Source organism: Nematostella vectensis, chromosome 1 (assembly GCF_932526225.1).
Source record: "Nematostella vectensis chromosome 1, jaNemVect1.1, whole genome shotgun sequence".
Classification (NCBI taxonomy): domain Eukaryota; kingdom Metazoa; phylum Cnidaria; class Anthozoa; order Actiniaria; family Edwardsiidae; genus Nematostella; species Nematostella vectensis.
This window is the reverse complement of record NC_064034.1, coordinates 16,809,234-16,829,236: the sequence shown is the minus strand read 5'-3', so window position 1 is coordinate 16,829,236 and position 20,003 is coordinate 16,809,234. Positions and strand designations below refer to the sequence as shown.

Sequence of the window (20,003 nt, the reverse complement as noted above, 5' to 3'; positions counted from 1 at the left end):
CCCCTTACATTCTGTAGAATTAAGAACTGGGTAAATAAGACGTACCTAAGCAGCTGATCTTCAAGACCCGACTTGGTCACGGTGAAGTTGATAATTGTCACTTTAATGCATACTTCCGGCAGATAGTGAGGGTTTGCTAGCTTGGTGGTCATGTAGAACCGGAAATTTTTATCATAGTCAATGTCGCTGTCTCCCAGACGAATCAGTAATCGGCCACCCTGAATAGGAACAGGAGGGTAAGATATGGTTAAGAACGAATTTGTGTTTGAGATCACACAAAAAAAAAACATACAAAAAAACGGTAACGGGAATAACGTTTTAGCCTCTTTTACATTGCGCGACGACGTTTTACGTACCTGGACGAACGTCTGCTTGAGAAGAATAGGTTCGAGGGCAGGGTCCAGGCTCTCTCCAACCTCCTCCAGCAACACAGGCATCCCGATACGGATACAGTTCTCCAACGTACGCAAGAAGTTATTGTCGGTCAGTTTGATGATCTTCAGCCCATTCTTTGCCTCTTTGGTACGTATCCACCGGTTTGCCTTGAGGAAAAGTGTGGAGCGCATATTACTTGCTGAATCTTCTCCAAAAGGTTTTGTTGAATGGCTATCATTATCGCTATAACAACAACCACCTCTTTTATTACCGCCACTGCCACCACCGCCACTGCCGCCACCATCACTACCACCACCACAACCATCACTACCACCACCACAACCATCACTACCACCACCACAACCATCACTACCACCACCATCACTACCACCACCACAACCATCACTACCACCACCACAACCACCGCCATCGCCACAACCATCACTACCACCACCAAAACCACCACCACTGCCACAGCCAACACCACCATCACAATCACTACCACCACCTTAACCACCACCAACACCACCACCACCAACACCACTACCTCCACCACCTTCCAACTACTACTGCCACTAACACATCACTGTAGAAGCATCGTCATCATTACCGTGGTCATGGTCAGCATTACCATCACCAGTATCCTCATTAACGCTCTGCCCAAAACAAAGATATCGGCCTTACCTGGTCTTGTGGATCGATCATGAGCGGCCAACGTCTACTCCTGGTCACCAAGATGGCATTTTCAATAGACACCTGGCAAACAAGCGCATCTGTCAGTTCCACCTAGATTCTCAGGGGTAGAGTAAAGCGTGTCTTACCGAGTCCCGAGGAAGGCCATCCGAGTTCCACTGTCGAATCTCGTACGGGTCTGCCAGCACGTAAATAAGGCTGAAGTCATCTGACACGGGCACACCGAGTTCCTTACACTGCTCAATCCACGAGTTGATCAACTAGAATCAAGTCCGTCATTTAGTTATTGTCAAATAATTCGAAATAATTGTCGAATAAGCCTATGTGGTGTTTGGACCCAGGACGAGCCAAATAAACCGCAAAATGACTTACTGAGCTAATGTTAGTCATCCAAATATAAAACGGGATACCTCAAAACAGAATTTGATTTCCAATTGACGAACAAAAGTTGCAGAAAAGTGCAGAATTACACCGGGCCCTTACCGAATATTTCAAAGGCATTCTCACATACTACAAGGTCTTTCTCTTGCAATCCCGAGACACTTCCGAATAGTACCGACTCATTTCCGAGTCATGGCGTTTACCTCATGGCGGTAGAGGCTCGTGAAGGCGCCAAAATACGCCACGCATGCAGCTGCCACGAAGACGTTGCCGACAACATTCCCGATCTCCAGCTCGAACGCCTGAAATAGAGTGGTGATAAAACAATATAAGGTCATGAGAAAAGAGGGTGGCAAAACAATACAAGGCCCTGACACGAGGGGGTAACAAAACCAGATAAGGCCCTGGGGCATGGGACAAGGGGATGGCAAAACAATAATGGCCCTGGGACAAGGGACAGGGGGATGGCAAGACAATAATGGCCCTGGGACAAGGGACAGGGGGGTTACAAAACAATAATGGCCCTGGGACAAGGAACAGGGGGTTACAAAACAATAAAAGGCCCTGGGACAAGGGACAAGGGGATGGCAAAACAATAATGGCCCTGGGACAAGGGACAAGGGGATGGCAAAACAATATAAGGTCCATTTTATGTCTAATTTCTGTTGCTCTCAAAAGTAATCTGTTAATTTTTGTCACCAATGGGTTCTTAAATCCAATATCTAGATTTTCTGGCCTCTAAACTGCGTTACGTACACAATTCTGCACACGAGCGCTCGCTATTTATGTTCACAAATTGTGGCATTGAGTGCGAGCACAAATTACAGATTACATATGGTTTGCTTAGAAGTTAAAGAGAATAACAGTAATAATAATAGTGTTTAGATCACCAATATTTCAGAACTTTGGAAAGTAGCCGCTTGATAAAGGTACCCCTGTAGTTAGAATGTATCTTAAATTCATAAACAAGCTTTATTTACAGCATTGAATTATCTATAAGTATCCAGGACAGTCTCGCTACCTTGTCTAACATTCGTGCAAAAATATCAACAAAAAGTACGTCCTTACGGTGACTGACTGATAACCAGGACCACATGAAGACAATAATCTGCGCTCTTTTTTTTGCCTTGAAATCTTGCAATCTTTACGCATGAGGATAATCCTTCACACGGATGACGGAAAAGTTCAATTACAAGCAGGCTAATGCGAGGATCAAAGAAAGCTACGAAACTTAAGCAGCGTGCTTTTTGACGAGGCACCATAATTTCCTTTTGGCATTATTCAAAACGACAGAGATGGACATTTCGCAAGCAATACCGTTATGCTATTATACATTACCCGTTAAAGGAAAAAAAAAAATAAGGAATACAGAATTATGTAAATTTACAGGTGTGGTCACTGGATATTCTAGCATTGAAATTCAAATGCAAGAAATAGTGATCATACTAGGAGGGCATGTAAATAATATGACAGATAATATCAATGTGCTGGATATAATACGATTTTGCTGTTGTACTACGCGCTCCATCTGTAGAGACAACGCACCCCCCCCCCTCCCCTCCCATGCGGCGATTACTGTTTATTCGGTGTTGTTATCGCAAATGCCAAGGCATCTATGGACCAAATTCCATTCACCATTTTCCTTGATGACTTTACGGCCTTTAGTCGCATTTAACTCTAGATAGGATTTACTTTCTAGCTTTAGTTTTAGTGGAACCTTGACTTTGCAATTGCTAGAACTTTTTCGCTGATCTCAGATTGTCTGGCTTTAGCTTGGCGTTCTCCTCGCTGATCGCTGAACTCTGATTGTCTGGCTTTAGCTTGGCGTTCCCCTCGCTGATCGCAGGCCTCTGATTGTCTTGTTTTAGCTTGGCGTTCTCCTCGCTGGTCGCTGACCTCTGATTGTCTTGCTTTAGCTTGTCGTTCTTCTCGCTGGTCGCGGGCCTCTGATAGTCTGATTTTATTCTGGCGTTGCCCTCGCCGTCTGGCTTTAGCTTGGCTTTAGTCTTGTTAGTGTAAAGGATTTTCTCTATGCCAGCTTGATACTTAGCTTTGGCAATTACTTTGTTCCTGTTTTGTGTCCTTTGGCGAAGGGAGTTCGGCACGACGATAATCGAGCATCTGCCGTAAAGGGGAACATCGCAGGACGGAACGCAACCCATAGTAGTCGAGATTTTCTGGTGGTACTCCCTACAAAGCTTACTGGTGCTATGAGCTCTACTACTTCTTTTTTGTTAGTCGTATGTACATATATATAGAGAGTACTCATTGGCCGATGGTATGGCTTGTTTTTGTTTTTGTTAGGGTATTTACCTTCCTACGTCAAGAATCCATGACGACAAATAACTTAATGGACAACAAAGGGTTACTAAGGCGAGCCGAATGGTAAACAAACTCACCTTGATTTGTCATGTTTCGTAAAGAAAAAGTATACGCGAGGAATTTCAACTTAAACTCAAAAGACGCCTCAATTGCAGGCCCTAATATTACCTTAAAAACCAGCGTCACTAATATGTTGTAAAACAAAAAATTCAGCTAATCGATTGGACAACCCATAAACCGTTAAAAAAAAAATCGTTAGCTAGAGCAGACCAGTTCAAACAAAGAATATAGCTGTATATATTCTGGTAGAGCATAATGGACCCATAAAAGATCAGGTAAACGGGAGAAGATGGCCACAGTGTGTTGATAGGGCGCCCAATAGACCTCTAGTACCCTTCCCCCTGCTTCTTGTATGAATGCATACGTACCGCTACGTTCTCTGTCCAGCGACCCTGCTCGTCGCCGAGAGCAGTGGTGAGTTTAGACGCCCTCTTCAGCCGCGCGGCGGTCTGCGCGATGTTCTTGGTCAGAGTTTCTTTCTCAGCGATGCTGTGGTCGTACGCCGCTTGCAGCTCTGCGATCTGAAATGGGAAGTCGGTGATACAGCTGAATGAGCTTTTACTAGGAGACTTAGCTATTACTAAGTAACAACGACACCTCTATAGCACAAATCGCTATTGCTAAGGTATGTGTGAATAAGCAAAAAGAAAACTTTAAAGAAGGGACAATAGCGAAACCTTTACAAAACGGGAATCTTTTTATTATTATTTAAGGTGATTCCCTTGAATGGCACTACGCACCCCTTCTGCGCATAGTGGCGCGCGCTGTTTGTTCGAATTTTCCGGTATTAAGTGCGCGCGCGCGCCACAGTTGTACAAGAAAACAAAGTTTATTAGTGTTATTAGTTTTACAAACTATGCACTCAAGGTCGAACACGAACACGTACTTGAGGGTTACATGAGAAACATTATTAATAATCAAAACGGGAATCATTCACTTATGTACTAAATGTAATAAAACCTCAACCCAAAAGACTCTCACTTACTGTCTCAATCCTCGGATTATGACCCATCAATTCCCTCCCTTCCTCCCCCCCCCCCCCCCCAAAGTTGTTGGCTTACCTTGCTTTCGACCTCTGCCAAACTTGCTTGCTTCTCGCGCAGAGTGGACATGACCATCTCAAGTCCCCCCCCAAAGATGTTGGCTTACCTTGCTTTCGACCTCTGCCAAACTTGCTTGCTTCTCGCGCAGAGTGGACATGACCATCTCAAGTCCCCCCCCAAAGATGTTGGCTTACCTTGCTTTCGACCTCTGCCAAACTTGCTTGCTTCTCGCGCAGAGTGGACATGACCACCTCAAGTCCCCCCCTCAAAGATGTTGGCTTACCTTGCTTTCGACCTCTGCCAAACTTGCTTGCTTCTCGCGCAGAGTGGACATGACCACCTCAAGTCCCCCCCCCCCCCCAAAGATGTTGGCTTACCTTGCTTTCGACCTCTGCCAAACTTGCTTGCTTCTCGCGCAGAGTGGACATGACCACCTCAAGTCCCCCCCCCCCCCCCAAGATGTTGGCTTACCTTGCTTTCGACCTCTGCCAAGCTTGCTTGCTTCTCGCGCAGAGTGGACATGACCACCTCGAGTTCAGCTTGTGCCGCGGCAAGCCTGTCATATGAGATACAAGGTGGTCAGTGGTCAGCTCCTTGTGGCAAACAGCATACACAACACCACGAGTTCTCAAGTTTGGTGCTTATGAAATAACGCTTAGGGCTCCTCGTTGCTTACGTGCAAATAGGACATGAAGTCATCATAAGCATGTTAAGAAGGATTGAACATTTCCGTACAAAGGAAGCCCTCACTACTTTGTGATCGAAAGTATGGATAGTGCAAGTTGACATATTAGCCCATAAGCAACGATTCTACTTTGGCAAAAGCCAATCTTCAAACCAATTTCCCACAACCCCACCCCTTCCACTTCCAGCTTTCCCCATCCCAGTCCTCTACGTCTCCCTCCTTCCATACGTCATTCTAATGAATAGGATGTCAGTTCAGACTGAGGTACGTACTTAGCTCGCTTGGGTTCCACGGTTCTGTAGACTCTAGCATAGAGATCCATGGCACGGACCCACATCACCATAGAGCGACATGCCTACAAGAGCACGTGTGAAGTGTTAAACGGGTAAACAGGGAAATGACTCTCACGCTCTTCACTAAATTGAGCAGCAGCAACCAATTAATGGACTGTATCTGATAGACCCGGCGGATGAGATAGAAGCACTGGCAGATGAGAGAGATAGGCGGACGGGGAGGATTAGACGGGAAACGGGGCAGATGAGAGAGATAGGCGGACGGGGTAGGTGATATAGTAAGACAGGGTAGATGAGATAGAAAGGCGGACGGATAGACAGACGGAGAGAGAAAAGACAAAAAAGGAGAATATTACTTGTTGCTGAGAGGTTGTTAGGCACTCTGGATTGGCCAATATTGTGAAGAACTTTTTTGTTGCAATTGTCGATGGGACAAATCATAAAATGCCTATACACAAAGCTCTCCTGATGCTCACCTTAGACACTTTCTCAACGACCTCGACGACGAACTTGGGGTTGTCGATGTACTTCTTGAGCTTACGTAGAGTAGAATCAGGTATCTTATCCTAAAGAATAACAACAATAAAAGAGATATGTTTATTAGTCTGTTTTTTTTTTTGGAAAAATCGTAAGTTTATTTATCGCAAAGTTTCTATTTCCTTAATTCATAAAACGTCCTTATCAGCCACACCTGTTATTGTTTTCATTTAAAATTGGAAAGCACATAATGTGCTAAAATCTCGAAAAACCCTTCTAAAAACAAAGTTTGATACTTCATTTTACCGAAATCAATCGAAAATATCGCATTGGCTACCCAAAAACAGCCGATGGAAATGGATGCTTTTTCACACTTGGTACTTTGCTAGGATGACAAAATGGCGGCTGACAGAGGCTGTTTAAGGCTTTTCGAAGATTCAAATTCAATCAATCAAATTAAAAAAAAAACGATCGCGTTAAGGTAAAGACAGTTCACTGTTGGTATTACTGGGAAATTCAGTGTTGATATTACAGGAAAGTTTAACGCGATCTTTTACCTTATCGTAGTCCATCAGCTTTTTCAGGAATCCAGCATCTCCCAGCATTGTCTTCGCTGATGGCCAGTCTGGTCTGGTGTCAAAATAGTATTGATAGCATGGAAGGTCCAAACTTATCAAAAACATATCAAAATTGGCACGTGGTGGGCACGGTGGAACGCATACGACTGTAAGTCCATGTTAGTGTCCATGTCTATGTTAGCGATTTGAAGCTTTTTAATGGTAACAGGTCAATTTCGAGCACACTTAGTAATGTTACTCCTAATTATATTTTCCTTTGACAATACGATTTTTAAGCGAAACCGAAAACATTTTCGGGATGTGGTTTTAGAGAAAGTATTCATAACGCAAAGAATTTCCTGGATAACAAGCTGGGCTTTTGAAAAAAAACAACAACAACAACAACAACAAGACAATGAATATCATGACAACATACTTGACTCCGAGTAGTATACAGATGGATTCCATGACCGTCATCACAAGCTCAGGAGGTTTAGTGAACACACGTAACTCGGAGATATCACTCTTGTCCAGGGAGTCCAACGCCTAACAACACAATCCGCAAAGTTAACAGATCTATAACGAGCTTACAATGAGACTGGAAAGTGGTTCAGTGATAAACACATAAAACTACTTTGTCAAGATAAATATAAAATATATCTTGGCGTGCCTACCTTTTGTGCGGCTTCCAATGCAGGGAGCGCTTCATCCAAATCTTTTTGTGCTTCGGCGGCGATGGCCGAAGTTTCATCCGCCTTCTCTTTCGCAACAGCTTCTTCAGCTTGGACAACATTTCGTACCTATTGAGAAAGTTTACATAACCGTATAACCATTAACATAATGGTCAAGTGTGAATAGAACGGCATGCTGAGCTAATGTAATGCGATGGCCGAAGTTTCATCCGCCTTCTCTTTCGCAACAGCTTCTTCAAATTGGACAACATTTCGTACCTATTGAGAAAGTTTACATAACCGTATAACCGTTAACATAATGGTAAAGTGTGAATAGAACGGCATGCTGAGCTAATGTACCAATACATGATCAAGCAAGTAGAGCTTGTGAGTAGATGACCAATTCATTTTTATATAACACACAAAGATCAGGCGAGCAGGTCTAGTGATAGATGACCAAGTCATTGTATATAACACACAAAGATCAGGCGAGCAGGTCTAGTGATAGATGACCAAGTCATCGTTATATTACACACAAAAATCAGGCGAGCAGGTCTAGTGATAGATGACCAAGTCATTGTTATATAACACACAAAGATCAGGCGAGCAGGTCTAGTTATAGATGACCAAGTCATCGTTATATAACACACAAAAATCAGGCGAGCAGGTCTAGTGATAGATGACCAAGTCATCGTTATATAACACACAAAAATCAGGCGAGCAGGTTTAGTTATAGATGACCAAGTCATCGTTATATAACACACAAAGATCAGGCGAGCAGGTCTAGTGATAGATGACCAGGTCATCGTTATATAACACACAAAAATCAGGCGAGCAGTTCTAGTGATAGATGAACAAGTCATCGCTATATAACACACACAAAGATCAGGCGAGCAGGTCTAGTGATAAATGACCTGTTCATCGTTATATAACACACAATGATCAGGCGAGCAAGTCTAGTGATAGATGACCAGGTCATCGTTATATAACACACAAAAATCAGGCGAGCAAGTCTAGTGATAGATGACCTGTTCATCGTTACATCACACACGATGATCAGGCGAGCAAGTCTAGTGATAGATGACCAAGTCATCGTTATATAACACACAAAGATCAGGCGAGCAAGTCTAGTGATAGATGACCTGTTCATCGTTATATAACACGCAAAGATCAGGCGAGAAGGTCTAGTGATAGATGACCTGGTCATCGTTATATAACACGCAAAGATCAGGCGAGCAGGTCTAGTGATAGATGACCAAGTCATCGTTATATCACACACAATGATCAGGCGAGCAAGTCTAGTGATAGATGACCAAGTCATTGTTATATAACACGCAAAAATCAGGCGAGCAGGTCTAGCTAAAAATGACCAAGTCATCGTTATATAACACACAAAGATCAGGCGAGCAGGTCTGGTGATAGATGACCAAGTCATCGTTATATCACACACAAAGATCAGGCGAGCAAGTCTAGTGATAGATGACCAAGTCATCGTTATTTCACACACAAAGATCAGGCGAGCAGGTTTAGTGATAGATGACCAAGTCATCGTTACATCACACGCAAAGATCAGGCGAGCAGGTCTAGTGATAGATGACCAAGTCATCGTTATATAACACACCGAGATTAGTGCAAGCAGGTCTTGTGATAGATGACCTGGTCAGCGTTACATCACACACTAGCAAAAGATAAGCCTGCATCGTAAAATTGAAGAGTCGATTGGACGTAGTTCAGCAGATACACAGACTCAGTTACCTTGTCAGCTTCTTCCTGATCAACCTGCAGTTTCTCCATTAGTTTCTCGACATCCAGGGATTTTTGTTTGAGCTGCGGCTCTAGCGCAACCAGCTCGACCTGCATCGTGTCCACCAGGTCGTTAGTTTCTAGCAACTTCTTCAAGCCGTTCTTGACTCGATCCCGAGCACCAATCAGCTGCCTGAGAATACACGACATAACATCAGTGAACTGCTTTCACCGGATTTGTGAGAAGCTGTCGTTGAAATCATTGTCTGATTTTCATAACTATTTTTGCGTGCGATCTTATTAGGCGCCTTGGTTGGATTTCTTTAAGATCTACAGCAAACCATAGATAGCTCAAATGGAAGACCGTGAACTAGAATGTAACATGGCATTACTAAGACATTAACTTCAAGCTATAAAGCACGATCAATAATGATAGTAATTCGTCATGAACAGCAATAAAAAAGGATGACACTGCTTTAAACTTTGAAGAAAAAGGATGCAAAATCTTTGCGCATTTCTCTTGCACCAAAAAGTCGCCGCGTATTGCACTTACTTTCTCTTCTCGTCCAACATGCTGAGGTAGAGAGTAATAAGCTCCAGGTAACTCGTTGGCGTGGTGTAGTAGCGACGGCGCAATTCAGCGTAGAACCTGTCGGCCATTGTACTTACACTCGTGTGAATCTCCACGCACATCTCCGCCACTTTATCCTATCAGCACATTATAAGTTAGCACTTTATAATGGTTTATGTTAAGATTAAAATAATGAATGAAGAATAGTTTATGGAATAAGGGACGAGTCTCGTCTTGTCTATACACAAGCTACTTATTAGCTTAATATTCCCACTGGGAGAATGGTGGGAACCAAGTTTACTTTTGGGATTTTCTGTTCCGTCAGTAAAACCATTCTGAGCCAATCAGAGTCTCGCTGTGGGCACTTCCCTGGCTATCCTCAGGACGAAAACCAGAGAGTGTCGCGACAGAAATCCAGGCAACAACACCAGGCGAGAGATGGCAAGAATCTGATTGGCTTAGAATAATTTGACTGGCGGAACAGAAAATCCCAAAAGACAAAAAACAAATCGATGTTTTGAAAATGCGGCGTCGCGATACAACGGATTCGACAGTAAATGAACGGACATGAACACGACTGACCTTCACTCCTTCCGCGCCCAAATCGACTTCCTCAAAGAAGTTCGACGATACAGACAGCAACGCTTCCCTGGAATAGAGATTATATCATGCAGAATTCTCGGGACTCACGACTTTATTCCGTTCTGCCTTATACAGCTATTTCTAATATTTACCTGGGCCATTCGGTGAACCAGTCAATAGTACAGCAGTTGACAAGTGATGGGAACATACGGCATCTTGTACGGAACGCATCTCCAACAGGGCTCATACACAGCACAATATGCAGGTTGTTACGAACACGACTGATGAAGTAGTCAAACACTCCATCCCTAGGGGGCGAACGCATAAAACATCAAGACAACGTCGCGTTTGAAGAGTGCAAGACAATAAGCAGGGGCTTTATTAGGCCCCGGCGGCCGGCGGAACCGACAGCTATTTTCCACCGAGAGCCAGCTACTTTTTTTTTTATAAAAGTTGATTTAAATTTTATTTCGACTAATCAAATAAGATAACATTCACCCCCTACTTATCAATCTCCACCGACTACTCTGAAACTTGATGAAACCCTTGAAGAATTAGAAAACAGTGCTCAGACGAAAAAAAAAAAGAAAAAGAAAAGATTTACAATGTTTTTTTGTTGTTAGGATTATTGTTTTATTGTTCTCAATGTACGGAATGCAGTTGATTTTTGTTGAGATTGCCACTGTTGAAGTAGAACAAAATCGAACCTCATATTTAGTTTCCCTTAAAAAAAAAAAACAGAAAAAAATGTACTTGCTTTTATATATTTGTATATGATTATAATACTACTAATACCACAAAAAAATGAATGTTATCATTTGGCTCTTATTCACGTGTTTTCTTGTCTATGTGCGTATGTGAGGCTATTATTTGGCTCTATAACAGGAGGCTAAATCTACGACCTATCCACATGTCAATGTGTGTATGTGGGGTTATCATTTGGTTGTATAACTAAAGGCTAAATCTTTTTATGACTTATTCACATGTCTACTTGTTTATGTATGTGAGGTTACCATTTGGTTGTGTAACTGGAGGCTTAATCTTTCTACCACTTATCCGCATGTCTACTAGTCTATGTGCGTATGTGAGCGAGTACCTGTCGCCTTCCGGTATTCCTGCTTCCTTAGCGAGTGGACGGGTACCGTTAAGCACAGCCTCATACTCCTCGGGCTCAAACAAGTTAGGGACCTAAGGAAAGAGAACAAAAGGCGTCATTCCAAGCAGGTGGCGCTACAAATAAACCATTCTCAACCTGGAAAAAGTGACCAGTGACCAGCCTACCTCGCCTGAATTGAGAATGTTATTGATGTCTTCGAGGAATTCCTCTACGACAATCTATAGGAAAACAGACGGATTAGATAATCAAGTGTATTATTATTACTGCTGCTGCTGCTGCTGCTGCTGCTGCTGCTGCTGCTGCTGCTGCTGCTGCTGCTGCTGCTGCTGCTGCTGCTGCTGCTGCTGCTGCTGTTATTGTCGTTAGTATTATTCCTGATGATACATTTAGTTTAAGTTTAAGCCGTGTCATGTTGGAGTCACTGTAAAGAAGCTGTAGTTTTAGGCTGCAGTTGTTGTCGCTTTAGATTTAGTCGTTGTAAGAAGGCTTTAGTTGTAGTCGTTGTAAGAAGGCTTTAGTTGTAGTCGTTGTAAGAAGGCTTTAGTTGCAGTCGTTGTAAGAAGGCTTTAGTTGTAGTCGTTGTAAGAAGGCTTTAGTTGTAGTCGTTGTAAGAAGGCTTTAGTTGTAGTCGTTGTAAGAAGGCTTTAGTTGTAGTCGTTGTAAGAAGGCTGTAGTTGTAGGCTGTAGTTGTAGTCGTTGTAAGAAGGCTTTAGTTGTAGTCGTTGTAAGAAGGCTGTAGTTGTAGTCGTTGTAAGAAGGCTTTAGTTGTAGTCGTTGTAAGAAGGCTTTAGTTGTAGGCTTTAGTTGTAGTCGTTGTAAGAAGGCTGTAGTTGTAGTCGTTGTAAGAAGGCTTTAGTTGTAGTCGTTGTAAGAAGGCTGTAGTTGTAGTCGTTGTAAGAAGGCTGTAGTTGTAGTCGTTGTAAGAAGGCTTTAGTTGTAGTCGTTGTAAGAAGGCTTTAGTTGTAGGCTGTAGTTGTAGTCGTTGTAAGGAGGCTGTAGTTGTAGTCGTTGTAAGAAGGCTGTAGTTGTAGTCGTTGTAAGAAGGCTTTAGTTGTAGTCGTTGTAAGAAGGCTGTAGTTGTAGTCGTTGTAAGAAGGCTGTGGTTGTAGTCGTTGTAAGAAGGCTGTAGTTGTAGTCGTTGTAAGAAGGCTGTAGTTGTAGTCGTTGTACGAAGGCTTTAGTTGTAGTCGTTGTAAGAAGGCTTTAGTTGTAGTCGTTGTAAGAAGGCTTTAGTTGTAGTCGTTGTAAGAAGGCTGTAGTTGTAGGCTTTAGTTGTAGTCGTTGTAAGAAGGCTTTAGTTGTAGTCGTTGTAAGGAGGCTGTAGTTGTAGTCGTTGTAAGAAGGCTGTAGTTGTAGTCGTTGTAAGAAGGCTGTAGTTGTAGTCGTTGTACGAAGGCTTTAGTTGTAGTCGTTGTACGAAGGTTGTAGTTGTAGTCGTTGTAAGAAGGCTTTAGTTGTAGGCTGTAGTTGTAGTCGTTGTAAGAAGGCTGTGGTTGTAGTCGTTGTAAGAAGGCTTTAGTTGTAGTCGTTGTACGAAGGCTTTAGTTGTAGTCGTTGTACGAAGGCTGTAGTTGTAGTCGTTGTAAGAAGGCTGTAGTTGTAGTCGTTGTAAGGAGGCTTTAGTTGTAGTCGTTGTAAGAAGGCTGTAGTTGTAGTCGTTGTAAGAAGGCTTTAGTTGTAGTCGTTGTAAGGAGGCTGCAGTTGTAGTCGTTGTAAGAAGGCTGTAGTTGTAGTCGTTGTAAGAAGGCTGTAGTTGTAGTCGTTGTAAGAAGGCTGTAGTTGGACAGTTGTATTTAATGTAAAGAGGCTGTAATTGTAGTTATTGCGAGGATGCTCTAGTTGTCGATGTTACTGTACCACTGCTTGTGCAGCATCGCAGCTTCTTCATACAAAAGCAAAACACTGGACGTTCTTTGAAGCCTCAAGAAAGAGAACAACATTTGCTTTTGTCTGCATTACCTGTGTGTCTGTGAAAAGAAAGACGGTGTTTTCGCCTTTGACTCCCGCGACGTCGTACAGCTTCTTGAGGTCCTCTCGGAATGCGGAGTAGTCATAACCGCGCGTCAGCTCAATCTGGAAGCACTTGTACGCCGACATGTGGCAAGCCAATCTAGGGAGAGAAAATACTCTTCAGAGGAGTACAACAGCCGTACAACAAGACAGGGGAGCGAAAGTACAGGACCTCAATATAAACACAGTTAACACAAGCATAGTAAACGGGTAATAGCAATGGAAAGTACAGGACCTCAATATAAATACATAACACACAAACATAGTAAACGGGTAATAGCAATGGAAAGTACAGGACCTCAATATAAACACAGTTAACACAAGCACAGTAAACGGGTAATAGCAATGGAAAGTAGAGGACCTCAATATAAATACATTAAACACAAACATAGTAAACGGGTAATAGCAATGGGGAGTAATGATAAATGTAGATACAGTGGGACCTCATGCGAGGACCAGGGAGAAAGACTACAATACCTTGTAAGACTTTGCTTGCCAGTACCACCGACACCAACTAGCAATGCGTTACCCCTAGGCTGGCGAACCATACGGGCTATCCTATAAGATAGAGATTAAACAAAACACGAGGAACGTTGCGTTATGCAGTCTGTGAAGTCGCGGTGATACGAGAGTACCATTTAGAAAGAAGATATGGTAAATTGAAATGGAATTTATGCAAAATTTATTATGATAGATTTACTGTAGCGTCTGAAGACCTTATGTGCAATCGAACGCGAATAGGATAGGTAAGGCAAGGTAAGTGATTGACAGCCTTCATCACAAAAAAGCTTGGTCACACCCAGGCTTAGACTTACCGTGAGATGTGCTCGATGGCATCCATGAAGAAAACAAGCTTCATTTCTTTGGAAGAGTTCATGTTGTAGTCGTCAAGGTACTAGAACCAGAGAAGCGATCTTATGAGTCTCCACAAGCAAACAATACAGACAAGTCACTGAATGCAAACAGCATGGAAACGTCTGCAAGGGCTGGTACAACAAAAACATGTTAGCATGATAAATAAGCGCCCTGGAAAGCGGCTGTACTCACATCGGTCAAGAGATTCTTGACTTTCTTCAAGTCAGTCAGCTCCTCATAGAGTTTATCGGCGGGATCCGCACCCATCTTCATAAAGTCGCCAAACAGGATAGGGTTTGTCTCGAACTTCTCGGGCTCCATGTTCTGTAGAGGAATAAGAAACTGGGATTAAAAAAAAGGAGATACAAGCAAACCGAAATCATAAAAACTGCAAAATACAGCATAGTCCTATACATGAACACTTTCTCGTAAACTTCATAGCTTCGCAGCTAGAGTTTCCTTTTGATTTGTTTCCCGTACGTGCTTTGGCCTTATTTGAAAGTTAGTATAAAGCAAACAGTGAATACTAGCCTGTTGGAAGTGCTTGTGTGCCATCTCCGACATGATGGTGTTGAAGAAGGTCTTGTCTTCTTTGTTGATGAGTCGATCTTGGAAGACACGTGACGCCTCGTGGCAGAACAGCCTGAAAATCTGTCCTTTGTCACGGATCACGCCAGGGTCCGCTTGCAGTACGCCTGCACATTAACATGATCAGTTCCTTCCGAAGCACGTGAAGTATGTACAACAAAATATGTTAAAAGAAGAGAACAAAAAGACGGAGAGGTTTATTGGAACAGCTGGTTTGAACGTCCATTGACTTATAAAGGTACCTTGAATGCACTTTGACAAATCACGAAGGTTGAACACGTAGTGCGACTTGGCCGGCGTCGGTAGAAGATCAGTACTCATGCGCGCGTAGATCTCCACACTGCAAGCAAACCACACACGTCATGTTTGGTAAAATCATAGCAAATTAGGTGCTTTTTGTTATCATCAAACTTCCATATATAGAGGAGGCGACTATTACAGTTTTGGCTTTCAGTGCAAAACCACACACGAAAGTGTGGCGTATCGTTTTCATCGCAAGGCTGCTCTGTAAAAAGCGATGTCTGGCGAAGGAAGAAGGTACAAATCTGAGCTCTTACCTTGCACCGACGATAGCATCCGCGCATTCCCGGACTTCGGCCGGGAAATCCAGCAAGAAGCCACTCACAATAGACTGGACCACAAAAACAAGATCATCACAAGGTGTAAATATGATAAAAAAGCAACCTAGATCGCCTCTAAATGCATGGGAATTACTATCTATTTTGTGTTGGTATGGCTTAAGTATAATCGACACGACAAGCAACAGCTTGTTATAGTGTGAAATGTAAAAAGACTGTTATGTCCTCCGTCTAGTATAGTGAATATTTTAGGCAGAGCTAGGATTGCCTACCTTGAAAATATGTCCAAGTGTGTGCTCGGCCGAAGATGGAATGCAGAACATGCTGAAGTGACGCAGGAAGCGTGGCGTTACAGGGTTCCTACCACCACCAGGAGGCGCACACGCGGAGCAGATGGTCATGTCCTGAGGTACGAGAACAGGAAAGTTTGATATTTAACAGAACATACACAACACCAAATCGTGTCCTGTGGTACAACAGGAAAGTATAATAAACATAACATTCACCACATCAAGTCGTGCAAGAATAGGAATTGATGATAAACACGAACATACACATATAACATCAGATGGTAATGTCCTGTGGTACAAGAACAGGGAATTATGATAAACATAACATACACAATGGCAGATGGAAATGTCGTACGGCACAAGAGCAAGTCAGCAAACAAACACAACACAACCTTAGTGGGTCGATGTTGTTATGCACTTCATCGACTAACGTTTCAAGGTAATAAAATGATCACTTAATAAGATAAAACCCTTACAAGAGCTATTTTTAGGTTCTTGTGTAAACTCAATATCAATTGCAGTCCCCTTCTCCAATGCACATGATTGACTGCATAAAACGATGTCTGAGTGACTACTTAAGGAATACTCACGTGAATTTCCTTCCAGAACAACTTCTCTCTGTCATAGAATCCGCGGAAATCCTGAAAAGCATGGTTCATCAGAAACGTGCCGAAAAAAAAGAGTTTAACCAAATAACCCCCAAAAATATAAGCGCATTGCACTGTCACAACACAACAAATAAAAATAGCAAGACAAGGAAAGCGTCTGGGCTCCCTCGAGACAATGTAAGGGTCTGGCTTCCTCCAGAATAATGTATTCCCTAACCTGATACTGCCTGAGCAGCTCGATGGGCGGTTGGGAGCCGTACGTGTCCAGCTTTGGCATGTTGAGATCGTCCACGAAAATCACCATCCTCTTACCAGCCGGCGCACCTAGACAAGCGATAAATAGTTTTAGACAAGACTTGTAAGGTAGCTATAGCACTGACTTATTATGGTGCACCTAGACAAGCGATAAAAAGTATTAGACAAGACATGTGAGGCAGCTATTACACCTAGACGAGCGGTTGGCACTGACTTATTATGGTGCACCTAGACAAGCGATAAAAAGTATTAGACAAGACATGTGAGGCAGCTATTACACCTAGACGAGCGGTAAATAGTTTCAGACAAGACTTGTAAGGCAGCTATGGCACTGACTTATTATGGTGCACCTAGACAAGCGATAAATAGTTTTAGACAAGACATGTGAGGCAGCTATTACACCTAGACGAGCGGTAAATAACGCTAGACTAGGGGTCTGCATTACCATACCTAGGATGCTAGTGTGAAGGGTATCATATGTCTGTGTATTTTGGAGAAGTGTAGAAGTCCACTCGTAAGGCCTAACATGATTGGCTAGATTACCCTCATTGCTCTATTGTATTCCCGTTCTTCGTCTGTGTTGCATCAATCCAAAGCAATCCAATGTGGTGAAATCTTTTCCGATAGCTTCTACATGACCCGTATTTTGTCATACCTAAGATGATTATGTCTAAATCGGTGTTGTATGCCGGTTTATCTTGTCTTAATTGTAAGATACCCATAAGTGAGTTGGTGCCGTATGTCGCTGTGTAGTGGATCCTGAGTCATTACCATACCTAGGATATTCTTGCGTTTCTTCTCAAGCTTGGTCTCGATCATCTCCTGGGTTCGCTGACTGCTTGTCTGCGCAGAGAAGTTCATCATAATGGCCATATAGTTGGACTTTTGCGAGATGTCATCCAGGATGGCTTTGGCGATCACAGACTGTGGAAACAAAATACAGCTTGTTCAGCTTGTTTGCTTCCCACTAGGAAGCAAGCGCAATAAAGCGCAGCACTGGTTCAAGAAAACGTGAACGTGTTCTCTTGCGCTGCTCTCGTGGAGGCGGGTTATAAGAGGGGGTGTTTGTTAGAGAGGGACGTTCAATACAAACTTGTAAGCTTAGGGGAGGAGTTCATTAGATAGGAGGCGTTCTTTAGATAGGGGGTGTTTATTAGTTCATTTACGGTAAACTTCCAGTCACTAAGGTGGGTAATGGTTCTTCTCATCTGCGTTAATAGGCCCCAATGGCGATATTAAGCGACACTTTATTTTCGCGATTTTCCTATTCTCGTAAAAAACAGGTCATTTTATTTTCATTGGGATAATAAAATCAAGTAAAACAAGTGAAATTAAAATGTGCTGTAATCATCAAAACTGAAACAATATGTAACAAAAAGATGCGTGGGCTAAATTTAGCTTCATAAAAATCTATAAATACAAGTACAACTCAACCCCTCACCATACTATATGTACCTTAGATGACTAAATAGACAAGGTGTTTCCATAAAGCTTATTAAACGGCCAATTTTCCCCCAAAGGCTTCTTGTATACTCACTTAATTTAAGCGCATCTTAATTTTCGCGACACTTAACTTCCGCGTCACTTTATTTTTGCGAATCTTTTAAAATCGCGAAATTAAAATGACGCGAAAATTAAAGCCGCATTGTCACCAGTTTACTTCCGGTCGATTACGTAACAGTCTCCGATGATTTTTAACGGAAAACGCGAAAAATATTTCAAAATATTGAAAGATGTGTGTTTATTGAAAGTTTCTTTGAGGATGTGATTGATAATTAAGAGCGGATGGCCTGTTTAATATCTCGGATTTTAATAGATTCTTTTGTCTTTTAACGTTTGAGGTTTCCGTCGGACCTCCGGAAGTAAACTGGTGACAATGCGGCTTTAAGGGTAATAAGGTATCATGACCTTGACGCCTTCCACTTAATGGCAAATCTTTACTGTTTGACTACAATCATACCCACCTTGCCAACACCCGTTGTGCCGGTGTACAGTACAGACTTGTTCACTGACAGAAGCTTGTCCATCAGGAACCCAAAGCGTACGGTGTCCACGGTGGGGACCAGCAGGTCGAAGTACGGCACCTCGGAACTGTACTTGAAGGCGGGGATGATCTTCTCCCATGGCTCCATGCGGCGTGTGTCGAAATCAACGTAGTAGCTGTACAAGTCACCTGAACCGGGAATCTGGAATAATAGAGAAAATAATGGGAATCGACATGGAGTTGGAATCTGTTTAAGGCTTCTCGACATTCAAAGTTTTTGAAGTTAGTACCAGGGTTTTATTGAGAGCCAGAATGCGTCAATTATATTTTTAAAGAAGCTCAAGTTTTCAAGAGATCGTCTCGTTACCCACTTAACATTGAGAGGCAAAGAAGTAAGCATACCGAACGGTTGCAAGTAATTTCTTTAATAAAACAAACATTTACTAGCCCAAATCAGAAATAAAAGAAAATTCTTTAGCAGCCTTGCCATATTGCCATTTTCAATATTCTGCAAACTGTCGTCAGTAATTTCAATCAGCTATATCGCTTTCTGGCTCTGTCATTCAAACTAACGGAATATCATTTGATGCTTTTTGAATGGTCAGAGCTACGAAAAATGGCGTGATTGAAAGCCTTTTGTGTCCGCCAATGAAAATACTTCAAGGATGTTGAATGATAGAATGCCAGAAGGCGATTATAGCTATCGGTTATCGTCGACGAGAGTCGCAGAACATTGAAAACCGCAGTAAGAAGGTAACTTACAACTTACTACACGGACATTGTGTTTAACTACTTACCCACACATTGTTTGTAAGTACTTACCCGGACATTATGTGTAACTAACTACCCGGACATTGTGTGTAACTACTTACCCGGACATCGTGAGTGTCGGCGAAGAGATCCCGGGTGAAGGTGTCAAAGGACTCGTTACAAGTTTCCACCAGGTTTCCTCCGATGGACCACAGGAATACGAACAGGAAGGCAGTGCAGATCAGGGGATGGAGCTTGGTCGGGTCTAGATTAAAGTCCGGTCCACCCTTGGCTGGGAAAAAGAAGCTGTCGAACAGACAGCACATCGTCGTCACCTTGCTGATGTCCACCTGGAAAGAAAGAGTTCACTTGTAAATATCCGCGCTACCGTGGTGCCATTAAAGGAAGAAAGGAAAGAAGGAATGTAGGAAGGAATACGGCAACGTACTATCTGATTGACTTGAACTTTATTACAAAAAAAACAAGGTAAAGAAATGCTTCAGCACGCACTAGAA

At 42.8% G+C, this 20,003-nt stretch overlaps 1 protein-coding gene across 4 annotated transcripts in view; it reads right to left on the bottom strand.

Annotated features, from left to right (window-relative positions):
* The window catches only part of LOC5502739 (dynein axonemal heavy chain 6), a 65,211-nt gene that overhangs the window by 25,407 nt on the left and 19,801 nt on the right, over positions 1 to 20,003 (bottom strand). For all 4 annotated transcript variants that reach the window (XM_048731876.1, XM_048731842.1, XM_048731899.1 and 1 more), the window contains 31 exons: positions 19,611 to 19,838; positions 18,719 to 18,940; positions 17,531 to 17,678; positions 16,717 to 16,823; positions 16,482 to 16,532; positions 15,874 to 16,005; positions 15,581 to 15,654; positions 15,266 to 15,363; positions 14,967 to 15,130; positions 14,628 to 14,759; positions 14,396 to 14,475; positions 14,058 to 14,138; positions 13,530 to 13,680; positions 11,735 to 11,788; positions 11,550 to 11,641; positions 10,606 to 10,761; positions 10,454 to 10,520; positions 9,854 to 10,008; positions 9,313 to 9,493; positions 7,561 to 7,686; positions 7,323 to 7,432; positions 6,887 to 6,959; positions 6,329 to 6,418; positions 5,832 to 5,914; positions 5,346 to 5,430; positions 4,200 to 4,352; positions 1,653 to 1,751; positions 1,197 to 1,328; positions 1,060 to 1,131; positions 357 to 542; positions 46 to 218 (listed from right to left, as the gene is read on the bottom strand). In XM_048731876.1, coding sequence (XP_048587833.1) covers positions 46 to 218; positions 357 to 542; positions 1,060 to 1,131; positions 1,197 to 1,328; positions 1,653 to 1,751; positions 4,200 to 4,352; positions 5,346 to 5,430; positions 5,832 to 5,914; positions 6,329 to 6,418; positions 6,887 to 6,959; positions 7,323 to 7,432; positions 7,561 to 7,686; positions 9,313 to 9,493; positions 9,854 to 10,008; positions 10,454 to 10,520; positions 10,606 to 10,761; positions 11,550 to 11,641; positions 11,735 to 11,788; positions 13,530 to 13,680; positions 14,058 to 14,138; positions 14,396 to 14,475; positions 14,628 to 14,759; positions 14,967 to 15,130; positions 15,266 to 15,363; positions 15,581 to 15,654; positions 15,874 to 16,005; positions 16,482 to 16,532; positions 16,717 to 16,823; positions 17,531 to 17,678; positions 18,719 to 18,940; positions 19,611 to 19,838 — 3,755 coding nt within the window. The remainder of the gene's footprint in view (positions 1 to 45; positions 219 to 356; positions 543 to 1,059; positions 1,132 to 1,196; positions 1,329 to 1,652; positions 1,752 to 4,199; positions 4,353 to 5,345; positions 5,431 to 5,831; positions 5,915 to 6,328; positions 6,419 to 6,886; positions 6,960 to 7,322; positions 7,433 to 7,560; positions 7,687 to 9,312; positions 9,494 to 9,853; positions 10,009 to 10,453; positions 10,521 to 10,605; positions 10,762 to 11,549; positions 11,642 to 11,734; positions 11,789 to 13,529; positions 13,681 to 14,057; positions 14,139 to 14,395; positions 14,476 to 14,627; positions 14,760 to 14,966; positions 15,131 to 15,265; positions 15,364 to 15,580; positions 15,655 to 15,873; positions 16,006 to 16,481; positions 16,533 to 16,716; positions 16,824 to 17,530; positions 17,679 to 18,718; positions 18,941 to 19,610; positions 19,839 to 20,003) is intronic.